The sequence below is a fragment of the Cetorhinus maximus genome, chromosome 8, assembly GCF_964194155.1.
Source record: "Cetorhinus maximus chromosome 8, sCetMax3.hap1.1, whole genome shotgun sequence".
Lineage (NCBI taxonomy): Eukaryota > Metazoa > Chordata > Chondrichthyes > Lamniformes > Cetorhinidae > Cetorhinus > Cetorhinus maximus.
In genome coordinates, this window is record NC_135886.1 from 115157272 (window position 1) to 115173741 (window position 16470).

At 45.3% G+C, this 16470-nt stretch overlaps 1 protein-coding gene across 1 annotated transcript in view; it reads right to left on the reverse strand.

Annotated features, from left to right (window-relative positions):
* LOC144683895 (SH2 domain-containing protein 1A-like) overlaps positions 1-16470 on the reverse strand; it is a 66167-nt gene that overhangs the window by 18021 nt on the left and 31676 nt on the right. Inside the window, exon 2 of the mRNA XM_078547451.1 lies at positions 13062-13125. Within this exon, the coding sequence (XP_078403577.1) occupies positions 13062-13125 (64 nt within the window). The remainder of the gene's footprint in view (positions 1-13061; positions 13126-16470) is intronic.

A 16470-nucleotide genomic window follows, 5' to 3' on the forward strand; every position in this document is an offset into this window, starting at 1 on the left:
GGGGGAGGCTGCCAGTAACCCTAAAGAATTTGCTGGGCAGTCTTCCATGGAAACGGGAAAGCCATGTGGCCCTGAGACACCACTAAATTGACAAAACCTAACTGGCATCCTGCCCCCAGTTGTCGGGAATCCAACGCGAGCCCCTTCTGCCCTCCGACTTAATCGGAGGAACTTTTGTTGCTGCCAGGAGACTGACTCGGGGCCTCTCCCACAATTAAGCTGCCACGTTTCCCATCATGACAGGCTCTATTAAATCCAGCCCTATGGGCCAGCTTTCAATGCTTCAAAAAAGCAAAAATTGGAGGAACGCAGAACTCTCACAGTTTTGAAGGGCTGGTGGTGATCACAGAGATAGAAACAAGCTAAAGCTTGATGGAATTTGAAAACAAAGGTGGAATTTTTAAATTGGATGCATTTGAGGGAGCAGAAGCCAATTTAGGTGCACGAGCAAAGGGTTGATGGGTGAACAGGGCATGATACGGGTTCAAATACAGACAGCAGGATTTTGTATAACAATTTTGTTATCACTGTTGGAATATAGGTAAACGTAACAGCCAATTTGTGCACAGCATGGCCCCACAAACAATAATGAGATAAATGGCCAATTAATTTGTTTTGATGGTATTGGTCTTATGGGGAAAAGTGAGCCAGATGAATGGGAGAACTCCGCTGCTCTTCTTTGAATAATACCAACTTTACATCCACCTGAGCAAGCAGATAGGGCCTCAGTTTAATGTTTCATCTGAAAGACTGTACCTCCGACAGTACAGCACTCTCTCAGTCAGCCTAGATTACATGCCCAGACTGGAAGCCACAATATCCTGACACAAGGCAAGTTGCCAATTCCACAGATGAGAATGGCACAAATGAAGTTTTCAGCTTTAAAGGGACAGAGGCAGACAATACTGCAGGAATAAGTAGCCTTAATTATCGATAGGACTTGGGGTTTGAAGCTTCGTTAAAGGTCCAAAGGTTATGAATTTTCTAGTTCCGCCTGAAATATTGGCTGCGGAGGAGGCGGAATCTGTGGCTAAGGAGCACAGCTTGTGGTGGAGGCATTGGTCTTCCTGATATTGAGCTACAGAATATTATAACTTATCCCAGACTTGGCAATAGAATAAACAGTGTGAAAGCTCAAAGGAAGAGATCAAGAAAGGTAATAAATTTTTATTATAGTACAAATAGTAATAATTAGGTGTCAATGTTCATGTGAAAGCTGATCCTGTGCCTTCAGATTGTGTTGCTACGGGATCACATGTTATTAAGGAAGAGAAGGAGGCCAAGGATAGATCCTTGGGGAACTTTGAAAATTCAAAGGAGGAAAGAAAAGGCACTGTTGGACATGCATTGCTACTTCAGAGTGAAACCATGTGAAGCTACTACCACTGAGCTGGGAGTAACAAAGTCATAATCCGAATTTACATTATTTTCCAGGTATTGTAACCAACTGTGCATCTAATGGCGCAACGGAAATTAAAGAATTTCCGAAGGTGAAGTTTGAAAAGTGTTCAAATCACATGTCTGATTATTACTGAAGTTACTTAGCCAGTCATCCCAACTGTTTTTCTAACAATGCAATTAGATGGTATTGTGAGGACAAAAGAGAAAAGATTTATCATCAACAGTTATTTGTTTGAATTAAAATGAATTCCAACTGTTGGCAGCACAAACTCATGTTGCCACTCCCCCAGAGAGCATAAATCTCCATGGCAACAGGGTCCTTCAAAAGGTTGCCGTAGGGAAACCCACTTCAGAATTATTTCTCCAGCAATTTCTATTTGATAAAAAGACAAAGATTGGTGTCCCCTGTCTTTATACACACTCTTACCATTTTGGCTTCAACCACGATCAAGGGCATCTTTCATGCATTTTAAAAGAAAGATATTACAGATGGTGAAAATCTGAAATAAACACTGAAAATGCTGGAAACACAGCGGGTTAACCGGCATCCATGGGAAGGAACAGACAGCTGGCTCAGATTTTTGCCACAGCAGAGAGGCTCTCCATTGTGGTGAAAATAGCGGAGATGGACGAAAATCATAAGTCCCACCACCAAACATGCAATTCCCATGTTTGCAGGGATGGGATTGGGGGTGGGGCACATTTCGCGCATGCACAGTTTACAGAGGCAGCTGACCATTTAAACCTTCAGCTGCCTCCACTGATGTGGAATTTTCTTAGGTGAGGAGGAAATCCAAAGGGCGGAAGCGTCCCGGATTTGTTTTAAATGTGGTAGCAGGCAGGTACAACAACGTTTTACCCATCGGCCGCAATGGCAGCTTTTCACGCCATATCATCCCAAACCTGCCGCATTAATTGTGCATTCCCGGGATACATGCCGTTTTGATGGCGGACGGGCTCCAATTCACCTGCCACGCCGTCACCTCGCTGCTTCACCATGCCAGGCACCACATTTAAAGTACAGCCGTGCTCAGTGCTTTCAGCCCAGGACTGAAGCAAAGAAGACATGGCCCCAAAAGGCAAGAAGGCTGAAGCCCTCAAGGGCCTTTCAGACACCATGGAGGTCGTTGTGATGTCCTCCACTCCCGCTCTGGCTACAGGAGGGGCAGCAACATTACCACTCCGGCTTAGTAGGCGACAGCAGTGGTGATCAGTGCCAAAACTGCACAGAAGAGGTTGGCCATCCAATGCAGAGAGAGGATGAATAATCTCATCCATGCAGCCAGGATATGACAACCACCTCATCACTCTAAACTCATACACACTCAAGCCCGCCACACATTCATTGGCATCTCAGTCATGCCAGCTCAAGAGACATCACCACCCACACTCACACACAAACCCTCACATGTCCATCTGGCCTCATCTCCACTGGAGACTGTGTCTTCAGGCCTCACCAGCTTGAGGCAACTTGCACAGATCGACATGTGCCCCGCACATACCCTGCGATACCCTCCTTCCCCAGTACAGCTCTCGTCTTGCAGCCTCTTCCCCTGCCTGAGGCTACTTCTCCCCCTTCCCCAAGCAAGACCTAGCCCTGCAGCCATTGAAAAGCCAACTCACATATGGCTGATCTGGTAGGTAGAGACCAATCCATGAGCCCCCCTAAAAGTGACATGGTGCTGACTGTGAAGCCTGGCGCTGATGACTGCAAGTGCTGACCGAAGCAAGGTAGGCAAACAAACCTGAGCGAAGTGCAGCCTGCTAAGTGCATGCTATATGCTGTTGTGAAACACGATGGCATGTTTTCCCGCCAACGTGGGTGGACAATCCATTGGGGGGAATAGTCTGGTGGGCTGGCCTTATAATGATATGCTGATGTACCACAATGAGGTTCCCGACATCCGATGATGGGGAACACGGCCTGTCATCAGCGGGCAGAGTGGACGATCGCAAACTGGTTTCTCAACGACATGAAACTGATTTTTGGCTTTCTCGCTATATTGTCCGCTCACGCTACCAAACACGCCCGATGCCGGCGGGCATGGAAAATCCCGGCCGAAGTGTGCACATTAGATCTGGTAAGTGCAGGTCTGAACTTTGTGGATTCATATGGATAGCCCGGGTACCGTTTTGGAGAAGTAAGATACACCTTTGGATCTGGTCCTGGGACACCTTTAGGGGAGGTAAGGTGCCCTCTGGAATTGTTAAAAGCAGTTATAAATGTGTGCAAAAGTTGAATGAACTCATTACTATCAAGCTCTTTGGAACTGTAAACAGATTTGTCAAAGTAAATTGTCAAAACTGTCAGAAGAACCTGTCTAAGGGAGCTGTCAAACTTCAAGACATTTAAAAGTCCTGCCCTTTAAATCTTTGGGAAAAAAAATGTGTGCAGTACTTAAAAAAAGATTGGCTGCTATTTTATTCTGTCTGTTCACATAAGCCTGAGGGTTTCCATTACTAGATTGTTGCTGCATGACTGATTTCACAGCTACCCATTATCACAGTAGGGTGCCTACAATTTCACAATTTAATTGACAGCTACAAGTAGTTATAGATTCTTTGATGTAGAACTATGAATTCCAATGCCTGTTGTTATAAGAGATTGTGCACTTGAATAAAATGTTTGTTGTTGTAAGGCTTTATCTAGTGGAAGGAATGTAAATATAATAATTGGGCTTTTGTGTTTTGTTCAATATGGTGATGTTTGCAATAGACACTGAGAACTTCATTTTATCTCATCCCTGCATGGTTCCTGAGGTCAGTCCATGGTGGATACTAGGTGAATTGGCATGGTTGGTGTCAGGGCAAAGGGTAGTGGGGCATGGGTTGGCACTGTTGGCACAGGGGCTATGAAGGGCCATGGAGTGTGGGTGGAAGGGCACAGATTGGCACAGGGGCTATAAAGGACCATGGTGGGGTGGGTGGCAGGCATAGATTGGCATGGATGGAGCATGGGAAGTGTTTGGGGTGGGGGGTGAAGGCAGAAGGGATGTTTCATGTTTTATTCTTTTTTTTACACCTTGGACACAGTGCTGGAATCCCAAGGCAGGCCTTCTGCCAGCCTGCCTCTCCACTCGGCAGTCTCCTCACTTCTTCCCGGGTTGTCCTTCCAACTTCTAATCTAGTCTGCATTCCCCCACCCCACCACCTCTCCCCCACCCCACCACCTCTCTCCAACGCCCACCCCCCCCACAATAGAAGCTGAGAATTCTCTCTTCTCTGTACACTCTAAGTGAAAATCTGGGCCTTGACGTTTTGGCTGCATACCCTTCACCTGAACTGAAAAATAAGAGGCATATTAATATGAATAGAAAAATCGGAGCACAAACTGACAAATATAGTTAAAGAGAAAACAGCAGTGGAATAATATAACAGATCACCTCAAGTAATTTAAACAAAGGAATTAAAGGAAAAAGGATATTAAAGAAAGACTATGGCTTGAACTTCAGGCATGGCGTGCACGCCAAGTCGGATGTTCCGTGAAGCAGACGCGAAATGCGCTTCCGCCTGCGATCGGTCCCTGAATGCAATTTCACCCCACATGGCCAATTAACAGCCAGCCAGCATTAAACACGCACTGAGAAAGCCTCAGCGCTGCCGAGGGGGACGGGAAGAGGGCAGGCACCAACAAAAGTGAGGGTGCGGGTGGGCACTTCTAGCGAGCTCCTTGAAGGCAGGCAGCTGCTGCAGAGCTGCACAAATTAAATAAGACGAAAAAAACATATTCAAGCAGAACTCAAAAAATATCAGTCTCCAGATATCTCTTTTAACTATATCTCACCCCGGACATTTCATCCCACCCTTGGTTGAGGTTTCATTAAAAACAGGCTGCCCGCCTGCCCGTTTGGCCCGTGTGACAAGAGCAAAATCATACGGGCAACGTAAAATCATGGACAATAGGGTTTTTAATGCCCTTAATTGAACCTTTATTTGTCGGTGGGCGCAGCTCCGACTCCCACACATGCCTGCCGACCTCAATATTGCTCACATGTGTGTTGACATTGGGACTCCTGATGTCATTTCGCCTCAATTTCACGCACATTTAGGTCAGACACATGCCCACCTGATCAATGTAAAATTCTGACCTATGCGAACAATCAAGGACGTGGCAGGTTTAAGGGAAATGGGAAGCAATATGTCAACAGCATTAAGCAAAAGCATCCCATGCTCCAACTTCTGAGTAAGGAAATGTTATCAAACTTCTCTCCTCACTCTCTTGATAACAATTCTGAATTAATAACTCCTCATTACTGTCTCTCCAGCTGGTAGAAGCAGTCCTTCCAATCAAATTCCTTCTTTATTTTAAAAACCTTCATTAAGTTTCCTCATAACCTTTTCTGCTCTGGTGAAAACAGTCCTAGTATCTATGCATAACTACAATTTCCCATTCCTGACATCATTTAGCTGGATCTGCACTGTACACTCTCTATGGTTACAATGTTCTTTCTATAATGGGATGCCCAGAGCTTCACAAAGTACTAGAACTGAATTAACAAGCAATTTGTTTCGATTCATCGTTACTTCTTCTATTCCTTCAGGTACCATGCCCTAAGAGGGCATTGGTGACCATGGACTTCCATTGGATTGGCCCATGATTATGTCTGGCTAAGTACTATAGTGGTTTGTCATTGCCTTCTGCAGTATGACTGACCAGGAAACTTGCCCAATCTTACCACATACCATCAAGCATATTGGAAGGATTTGCAGGCTGATAATCAACCTGTTTGGCCATGTTATGAATGTACCTTCCATGACCATCAAGTCCTGAGATGGGAATTGAACCCAAGCTAGGGACACTACCACTGTGCCACAAGGCCTCCCATTATTTCTTAATACTTGCGGTTACAAAGCTTAAAATGCAACTAGTCTTTTTTTTATAGCTTTATCTACCTCCACTGACAATTTCAGGTATTTATGTAGAGGTTTAAAACTTTATAAATTTTGAAGAGGTTCAAATGGTTTTAAAAAAGCTAACCAAAAGCCTATTAGTCTATGAGCAGAATTTTACAGTCCACCACCAATGGGTTTGCAGGCGTTGGGTGGGGGGTCCCATAAAATTCCCCAGGTGGCCTTCCCACTGTCCCCCTGTCACTGCCCACCTGTCAGCCCCTGACCTGTCTGCAATTTTATGGGCAGGGGTTGGGCAAGGCCTATGGCAGCCCACCCACCCTCTCCCCACTTGAGGCCTTCTCTTCCTGAGGAGAGCAGGGGAGTTATACCAGGAGTCCTAGCCAATATTTATCCCGCAATCAACATCACAACATCAGAATGGCATAGCTGTTTGTGGGAGTTTGCTGTGTGTTAATTGGCTGTTGCATTTTTTCCATTATAACAGTGCCTACACTTCAAAAGTAAAATGCATTGGCTATTTTTTCTTCTGTTCTCCTATGGGATGTCAGCATTCCTGACAAGAGTAGCATTTGTTGTCCATCCCTAATTACTCTTGAGAAGATGGTGGTGAACCGTGTTTTTGCGCCACTGCAGACATCTGGTGTTGGTACATCCAGTGCTGTAGGGAAGGGAATTCCAGGTTTTTGGCCCAGTGACAGTGAACAAATACCACTATGATTCTAAGTCAGGATGATGTGTGGCTTGGAGGAGAACTTTCAGTTTTGTTTTTTCTTTATTCATTTATGTGCTGTTGGTGTTGATGGCAACACCAGCATTTGCTGCCCATCCTTTAAAATTCAGTGTCTTGTTAGGCCATTTCAGAGGGCAGTTAAGAGTCAACCACACTGCTGTGGGTCTGGACTCATGTGTAGGCCAGACTGGGGAAGCATAGCAGATTTCCTTCCCTAAAGGACATTAGTCAACCAGGTGGGTTTTTACATCAATCGATGATAGTTGTCATGGGGATGGATTGTACACATTTCCCACACCCCTCCAACCGAAAAGTCCGTGGTCAGCTCGCCCACCTGGAACCCAGCTGCCCTGCAGTGATATTAAGCTGGTGGAAGCTTTATTTGAGTCAGAGTGGGACTTCCACCTCATCTGGGAGGAATCCCACCCTGGAAAACTGGCAGCCCTGTAGGCCCAGCAGTGTCAGCATCAAGCCGTGGCCACTGCTGGGGACTACAGGCAGCCCCTGACAAAGATCACTGATGGATCCTGGACTTCAGGTAAGTCTGGGGACTTTCAACGGGCCTAACTGGCAGACCCCAACAGGGGACATAAAGAGCCGTGTTTTAGAGTCAGGGAGGAAAGATTAAAGGTTAGGTACTATCTTTGGAGGGGGGCGGGATGCCTCTGATGGGCAGAGGGGACACCCAAAGGAGGTACCCCACCTTCTTGCCCCACAGTAGCCCACACAGTGAAAGCTGTTGTGCTGCCCACTTTGTTTCTGCCTTCCCCTCCCGCACATATTATAGTGGAGGAGGCGGAATGAGGCCCTTAAGCGGCCATCAATTGGTCACTTAAGGGCGTCAATAGGACCAAGGTCGGGCAGGTTGCCTGGTGCTTTACTTACCCACTGTAATACAGGAGACAGGTTGGGGTTGTGTGAGAAGATGTTGGGCAGGCAACCGATTTTACATTACGAGCACCGCCAAGCTCCCCATCCACCCAAAACCAAAGCTTGCAGAATGGAGATGAAAGCCAAAAAATTAGAAATGGAATAAACCTTAAATACATGACTTCAGCAAACATGAACTTATGCATGTGTTGTGCGTAGATGCAGCCCTAGGTAGCCAAGTAGTAAAGAATAGGACATGTTACTCTTAAAGGACAGAAACATCTCAGGGGTCATTAGTCTCCTTCCAAGAAAGATTACAAGTCAGATCAACTTGAATGAGACTTTGTGCAAAGATAAACAGGTTGTATTAATTGCTTGCCATTTAATATAATATCGTAGGACAGTTATATAAAACTGAACATTGTCATTAGTTGATGTATATTAAAGCTTGTATGTTTTAAACAATCATTCAGGCCAGAATCTGAGCCGGTGATCTGAAACAAAAACAAAAAATGCTGGAAAAACTCAGCAGGTCTGATAGCATCTGTGGAGAGAAAGACAGAGTTAACATTTCGAGTCCGTATGACTCTTCTTCAGAGCTAAAGGGAAGTAGAAATGTGGTAAAGTATATACTGTTTAAGGGGGGCGGAACAGGCGAAGCTGGATAGAAGATGGGGGCAAAGGAGAGATTGCAAAAGATGTCATAAACAAAATGTCAAAGGGTTGTTAATAGTGGTGGTGCCGGCTAAAGGAGGTGCTAATGGTGACGTTAAGAGTGGAAAGCAGAATGTGATAATGGCAGGTTCAGGGTAAGCACTCTGGAAAGTCCTAGTGGGGGTGGGGTGGGGGGAGGGGACGGTGGTGGTAAAGAAGATCGAAAAGGCTAAAAGCTGGGGATAAAACGATAAACAAAACGGAAATAAATTTTTAAAATAATAACGAAAATAAGTGGGGAAAAAAATATATATATAAATAAATTAAAATGAATAAGAAGAAAGGGGGGGACCAGAAAGGGGGTGGGGATGGAGGAGGGAGTTCATGGTCTGAAGTTGTCGAACTCAATGTTAAGTCCGGAGGCTGTAAAGTGCCTAATAGGAAGACGAGGTGCTGTTCCTCCAGTTTGCGTTGAGCTTCACTGCAACATTGCAGCAGGCCAAGGACAGACATGTGGGCATGAGAGCAGGGTGGTGTGTTGAAATGGCAAGTGACAGGAAGGTCTGGGTCAGACCGAAGATGTTCCGCAAAGCAGTCACCCAGTCTGCGTTTGGTCTCTCCAATGTAGAGGAAACCGCATTGGGAGCAGCGAATGCAGTAGACCAAACTGAAGGAGATGCAAGTGAAGTGCTGCTTCACTAGAAAGTAGTGTTTGGGCCCTTGGATGGTGAGGAGGGGAAGTAAAGGGGCAGGTGTTGCACCTTCTGCGATTGCATGAGAAGGTGCCATGGGAGGGGGTTGAGGCGTATGGGGTGATGGAGGAGTGGACCAAGGTGTCCCGGGAGGAACGGTCCCTACGGAATGCCGAGGGTGGGGGGTGAAGGGGATGTGTGTTTGGTGGTGGCATCATGCTGGAGTTGGCAGAAATGGCGGATGATCCTTTGAATGCGGAGGCTGATGGGGTGAAAAGTGAGAACATATCATGGTTCTGGGAGGGAGAGGAAGGTGTGAGGGCAGAGGCGAGGGAAATGGGTCGGACACGGTTGAGGACCCTGTCAACCACCGTGGGTGGGAAACCTCGGTTAAGGAAGAAGGAAGACATGTCAGAAGCGCTGTTTTGGAAAGTGGCAACATCGGAATAGATGTGACAGAGGCAAAGGAACTGAGAGAATGGGATGGAGTCCTTACAGGAAGCAGGGTGTAAGGAGCTGTAGTCGAGGTAGTTGTGGAAGTCGGTGGGCTTGTAATGAATATTGGTGGACAGTCTATCACCAGAAATTGAGATAGAGAGACCAAGGAAGGGAAGGGAATTGTCGGACATGGACCATGTGAAAGTGATGGAGGGGTGGAAATTGGAAGCAAAATTGATACGTTTTTCCAGGTCCAGACGAGAGCATGAAGCGGCACCGAAAAAAGAGTTATGGGAGGGGGCCTGAGTGGGACTGGAACAAGGAGTGTTCCACATACCCCATAAAGAGACAGGCATAGCTGGGGCCCATGTGGGTACCCATAGCCACACATTTTATTTGGAGGAAGTGAGAGGAGTTTAAGGAGAAATTGTTCAGTGAGAGAAGAAGTTCAGCCAGACGGAGGACAGTGGTGGTGGATGGGGATTGTTCGGGCCTCTGTTCAAAGAAGAAGCAGAGAGCCCTCAGACCATCCTGGTGGGGGATGGAGGTGTAGAGGGATTGGACATCCATGGTGAAGAGGAGGCGGTTAGGGCCAGGGAATTGGAAATTGTTGATATGATGTAGGGAATCAGAAGAATCGCAGATGTAGGTGGGAAGGGACTGGACAAGGGGAGAGAGAACGGAGTCAGGATAGGAAGAAATGAATTCCATGGGGCAGGAACAGACTGACACGATCGGTCTACCAGCACAGTCCTGTTTGTGGATCTTGGGGAGGTGGTAGAAGCGGGCTGTCCGAGGCTGGGTGACTATGAGGTTGGAAGCTGTGGAGGGAAGATGTCCAGAGGAGATGAGGTCAGTGACGCCTCCTTTAGCTAGCACCACCACTATTAACAACCCTTTGATCTTTTGTTTATGACATCTTTCGCAACCTCTCCGTTGCCTCCACCTATCACTGGCCTTCTATCCAGCTTCACCTGTTCCGTCCCCTCTTATACAGTATATACTTCACCACATTTCTACTTCCCTTTAGCTCTGAAGAAGTCATATTGACTCGAAACATTAACTCTGTCTTTCTCTCCACAGATGCTGTCAGATCTGCTGAGTCTTTCCAGCAGTTTTTGTTTCAGATTTCCAGCATCTGCAGTATTTTGCCTTTATCTAAGCAGGTAATATTAGTGCCAGACTACCAAGCCTGTTTCACAACAGTGGGAAGTCCACTAACACCCTTTATCAAAGCGCAACGCTAGTATTGGGGCATCCCTGTTTATTTTTATTTTTTGGGGGGGTGCTACCAGTCTCACTGTGCTTTTCCAGAATCTTCTATTCAATTTCAAACTTTTACTTTCCTACCTTATCCCTATGGTTTTCATCTCTCCCATTTTCTCCAATTTTCTTTGCAGCACTCGCCCTTTAGGTCTTCGCATAACCTATAGATTATTTCTTTCATCTGTTTTATTTCCTTAATACTTTTAACTATTACTTGATGAAGAAGACCTGTTATATAATTCCACTGATACTTCCTCTCTCTGTTTGCACCTTTTCCCCTATCACCTGTTCATCTCTTATTTTCAGTTCTGATGAAGGGCATATGCAAACAAAAAGAATAAACTGTCTGTTCTTTCCACAGATGTTGTGCACTTCTAACTTTTCTGTTTAGGTTTCAGTGTTTTTATCTATCTATAATATGAACTAACACTAAATCAAAAATCTGCAGTGTTTCTGTATATTTTGTTCCTGATTTCTGATAGCTTCATAACCCGATATGGCACCTATAATATATGATTAACTTTTACAACTGTAATCCACGTAAAGGGTAAGATTAATTGCAAGGGCCAGTAGCAGTACTTATCCAATTGGCTTTTTCACTGGCCTCTGAAAGGCCATCCTTTCAGTGCATATATTACATGATATGTTTGGATGCTCGATATCAATTTCATGGAAAGCCAACATAGCAATAATTGCAGTTTTCATTTTAAGCAATTCCTTTTAATGGGAAGCCACGGTGAGTAACCAAGATGCATACTGCAAGATGCCAGCGAGATCAAACAAATTAAAAGAATAGGTAAATCAGAAAGGATTAACTGTGTGACACCAAGGTTAAGTTTTTAAAGACTGAAATTGGTGTAAATTGGAAATGAATAATTATCCCAGAGAATATGTTGATCAATTTTAGTTTCATTACAGTGGGGATATGAGGTGAAGAAAGAACATTTACAGCTTAAAAGGAACAAGAGATAAGCACTACATCAATGAAATGGAAAGAGATGGCTTGGAGGTTGGCAGTTGGGATGGAGTTAACATATTAATGTTCACTGCCAGATTAATTTGAATTTGATGAATCGGATTAATTTATATACACAGAATAAAACCTAGTAGTAGATTTGAACTTTCTCTGCTGGTGGTACGGCCATCCATTATTTACCCGCCTCTGACGTCAATGCTAAATCCACCAGGGTGTACATTGAGTGACTGTTTTGGTTTACAATCCACACTGAAAGTGCAAATCAACCCCTATATACCAATCTGTGCATATAAATAAATTCAATTCATGACCTGAAAGTGGTGTTTACAGGTAAATTTAGAATACTAAAATAAATAGCTAAAATTTTAGAAAAATAACTTATAGCCAGGAAGAACCCTACTAAAGTGTTGGCATTTATAGAGTTGCCTTCCTTTTTAATGATAACCATACTGAAAATGTCAAAATGTCAATTCCAGCAGCTCTGATAAACAGTGACAGCTGACTCTGTTTCTTTCAACTTTGAATGAAACTGATCTTAAAGGAACATGCAATGTTGGGTGTAACTTTATTATTTAAGATATTAAGTAGCATAATAACAAATTATTTAGATCAGAAAAAGGATTGGAAAATTTGTGTTGCCTTAACAAGGATCAACACTAAAGCTGTACCATGGTGTAATGCCTGTACTGTTTGAATAGCACCATGGTTCCACATACCATGGAATGTCCATTATCCGACACGGAAGATAATGGAAACTGACAGCTAGTTAAAAGTACATTAACTCCAAAAATAAGCTTACGGATAAAGCACCATATGTCAACATGAAAGAGAAATAGAAAGCTTCCAATTTGAACTCCAGGAATACCAGAAAATCAGGTCCTTTTTTTGGAAACTTACTTGACAAGGTCACCGTCAGGAGTGTTCCAATGTCCCCATAAAAGGGAGAAACACATCTGAAATAACAGAAGACAGCGTCACCCTGTTCCTAAAACCCACAGGGAGTTTTATCAGCCCACTGTACCCCACTGCCCCAGCTGCTCCTTGCCTTCCCTGCGGAACCAGTCGGCAACCACAGTGCCTGAAAAGGCCCCAAAGGCTGAACATACATATGAAACACAATGTAAACAAAATTTAAATAAACATGTTTAAGTTTATTTAAAGATTATAGTTTCTCACTTACTTCAACAGTCCATGAATCAGTAGGGGTCTTGAAAACACGGTATGTGTAAACTAATCCAGAACACCTGTAAAAGAAAATGTAGCTTTAGTGATTGTAGCTAGCTGTTATTTAGACTCAGAACAAAACATCTACTGTATTTTAAATTTGGTGTGGTGACAAGGTGTTGGGGGGGGTGCACATTTTACTGTAACCATGCTTTCTTCCCCTTCCCTCACCCTAATCCTGCCATTGTGCTTCTATGCTATTAAAGATCTAAGAACTCATGCTTTACCAGCCTGTGAAGCGAGAGGCTGAAGGCCTCAATGAAGAAGACTGAGGAGGAAGAAGCACTATCACTCAATCTGACAGTCGCAGCCAGCAGTCCAGATATTAACACTGTGAAAAGTTGGAGGGTAGTATTGAGGCAGAGCCAGCACATGGAGGAGTTACCAGGCACAAGTGGCTGCAGCCAAGGCAGGGGAAATGGATCACATGGTCACCCAGTTCCCTGGAGGCTGAGTTATGCTGCAGAAGACTCAGATGAGGACTTTAATGGAATCATGTAGTGAACTGGCTGATGGGCATGCACACAGAAGCCCTTGATGTGTTGATAGTCCTGCCAGACAGCCTGTTGTCACTATTAAGAAGCACAGAGATTTTGGCTCCAACTTGACACAGGGATTTGTGCAGAACTCAAAGCCCATCCTTCTTAGTTGTGGTCAACTCCATGAGAACACTTGCAGGCCCAGCCATCGTGCTATACCTGATGGCCAATGTCTCAGCTTCCACTGCAGCACAGGCAGAAGCCAGCCAATGTCTGAGTACTGCAGTGGAAGCTTAGACCAAGGTCATGAAATCTCAGCTCGCTGCCGTGCAAACCCAGCTGCTATCATGGCTGTGGATAATGGTGTTCAAGGGGGCTTTTAGGGCAGCACTGATTAGGAGCACCATGCCAGGCAAAGGCACCCAAAGAGGCACCAAGGTAATTCACAAGGGTGAATAGTTAAGTAATGTATGGAGTAGTGGGTGTTTTGATGGATAAAGTTGGTATGGAATTGTTGCTTTATGGTGGCTTTTATTTTCTCAGAATTGTGGCAACCCCTTTTAACGAGGGCTGGTGTTGGGCTGATAGTCGGTCTGCTAGTGCTGCTGAATGCATGTTCAGCTGTGTGTGTTTAAGAGGTGTTAACTGGTGTGGTGAGGCCCAAAATGGCAGGACAGTGTAAAAATCAGCATTAGATGCTGACTGACATCACAATCTGACTACTCTATATACTTCTTGCATGTGCATATGATACTTCTATCCTCACGAGGATGGCATTCCACACAGGTTGTGCCAGTAGTGGGCAGAAGTGATGCAGATGCTATTTTTTAACTAAACTGATGAAACTACTGGCACTCTGGAAACGAATTTTGAGGTCTAAGATTTTTGGGCATCTAAATATGGGGCTGAATTTTCCCCCCGTCGGGGGGGATGTTGATGGGCGGGTGCGTGCGGGCGCACTTCCGATCAGTGCCCCTGATCTGAGGCGCGGCGCCATTTTACATGGGTGGGCCAATTAAGGCCCGCCCAGCGTGACGTCCGCACGGAAGTGCTATGCGCCCCCTGTGCGTGTGGAGGGGGGGGGGATTCCTAAAATCGAGAGCGTGTTCTTTCACACATGCACACGAAAGAGCGCACTCATCTCCCTGAGGCTAAGTGCTGCCTCAGGGAGATCGGCTGTACATTAAAAGATATTAAAAATAGAAAAATAAAATTTCCCTAACATATCCCCTCATGTGACAATGTCACATGAGTTGGGACATGTTCATAATTTCCAAAAAAACTTTATTAAAATTTTTAAAACCCTACATGACATCTCATCCTGCCCTTGGATGGGGTTTCATGTTTTTTCCAGTTCACACCAGGGCTCCTGGCCTGCCCACCAACCCTAAGATTGGACGGGCAGGTCCACTAATTACTTTAATTGCTCTGTCAATGACCTCAATTGGCCACTGACAAGTCGGTGGGCGCGCAGCTGATTTTGCTGCACTCCCACCTTTCTGAAAATTTAAATGGGGCGCGGTGACATCGGGAGTTCTGTCCGACGTCACCGCACGTCATTTTATGCGTCAGCAAGCAGGCCCCGCCCCCGCTCGCCGACGGTAAAATCCAGCCCATGGTTATCTACACAATTTATGCACTCCGAACAAACTATTCCTTTCATTTTTGCTGCTGTGCTGACAAAGCCATGTAAATGCACAACACAATCAGTGTTTTAAATATACACAATTGCTCAGGTATGTGGTGTAGCCACTGTGGTAGTGGACTAGTAAACTCGAGGTTGTGAGTTCAAATCCCATCATAGTGAGTTTTGAAGCTAAGTTCAATAAATCTGGTAATTTGTGGACTAACACCAAAAACAGTGACGATAAAATTCCAGCTAGGTCAGTCAGAAAGGGAACCTGCCACCCCTACCCAGTCTAACCTACACCTGGCTCTAGTCCATAGTAGCTGGTTGGTTCTTAGGGCTGAATTTTGCTGCTAGCATGCCAATCCTGTTGTCAGGGTGTATACCAGGTCAGGAACCCAGGAGAGTGAGTGACAGGTCATTGGGCATGATCTTCCCAGAGATGGCCAATTAAGTACTAGGGACTGCAGGTGGGCCATAGATGCAAAAGGGCCAATCAATGGCCGAAGAGAAGGGTGGCTGGAAACCCCACTAAGAATGGTGTGCACTGTTCAGTTGAACAGAGAGGGAGACGGCACCACAGATGCAGGTGTGCTACTAATTCTGTAACTGGCAGACAAATCCTAGCACTCAGAATTATCAGGTTGATCAGTCTGCAGGGGAAACATTTCCACTTGAAAGCATTTGCTTGTGGATGAAACCTACAAACCCATTTAAAAATCACCCTGTATAATCATTTTCTGGTGCGCTAACTGTGCTCTCACTTCCTGGAGCAGATAATCTGCAGACGCCTCCAGTAAACTGCCATTGCTCTCAGAAAATACTGGCTAATTATTGAAATAATGGCCTTAATTGATCACCAGCTGCTTCTGGGCAGTAGCCGTCAGCCCCAGCGGCAACACGTCGGGCTATTGGTACACTGTCCTCAGGCGCAAAATTGCCAGTACATGCGAACATACGAAATAGTAACAGAAGTAGGCCATCCTGCCCCTCGAGCCTGCTCCGCCATTCAATAAGATCATGGCTGATCAGTTTGTGTTTCAAGTTCCACATTCCTATCCCAGGTAACCGTCGATTCCCTTGCCTAACAATAATCTATCTACCTCCGCCTTAAAAATATTCAGTGACCCCGCCTCCACCACCTTCAGAGACAGAGGGCAGAATTTTGCCGTCAGCGAGCAGGGGGCGGGGCCCGCTCGCCGACGGGTAAAATGACGCGGGATGATGTCGGGCGGAACCCCCGACATCATCCCGCCCCG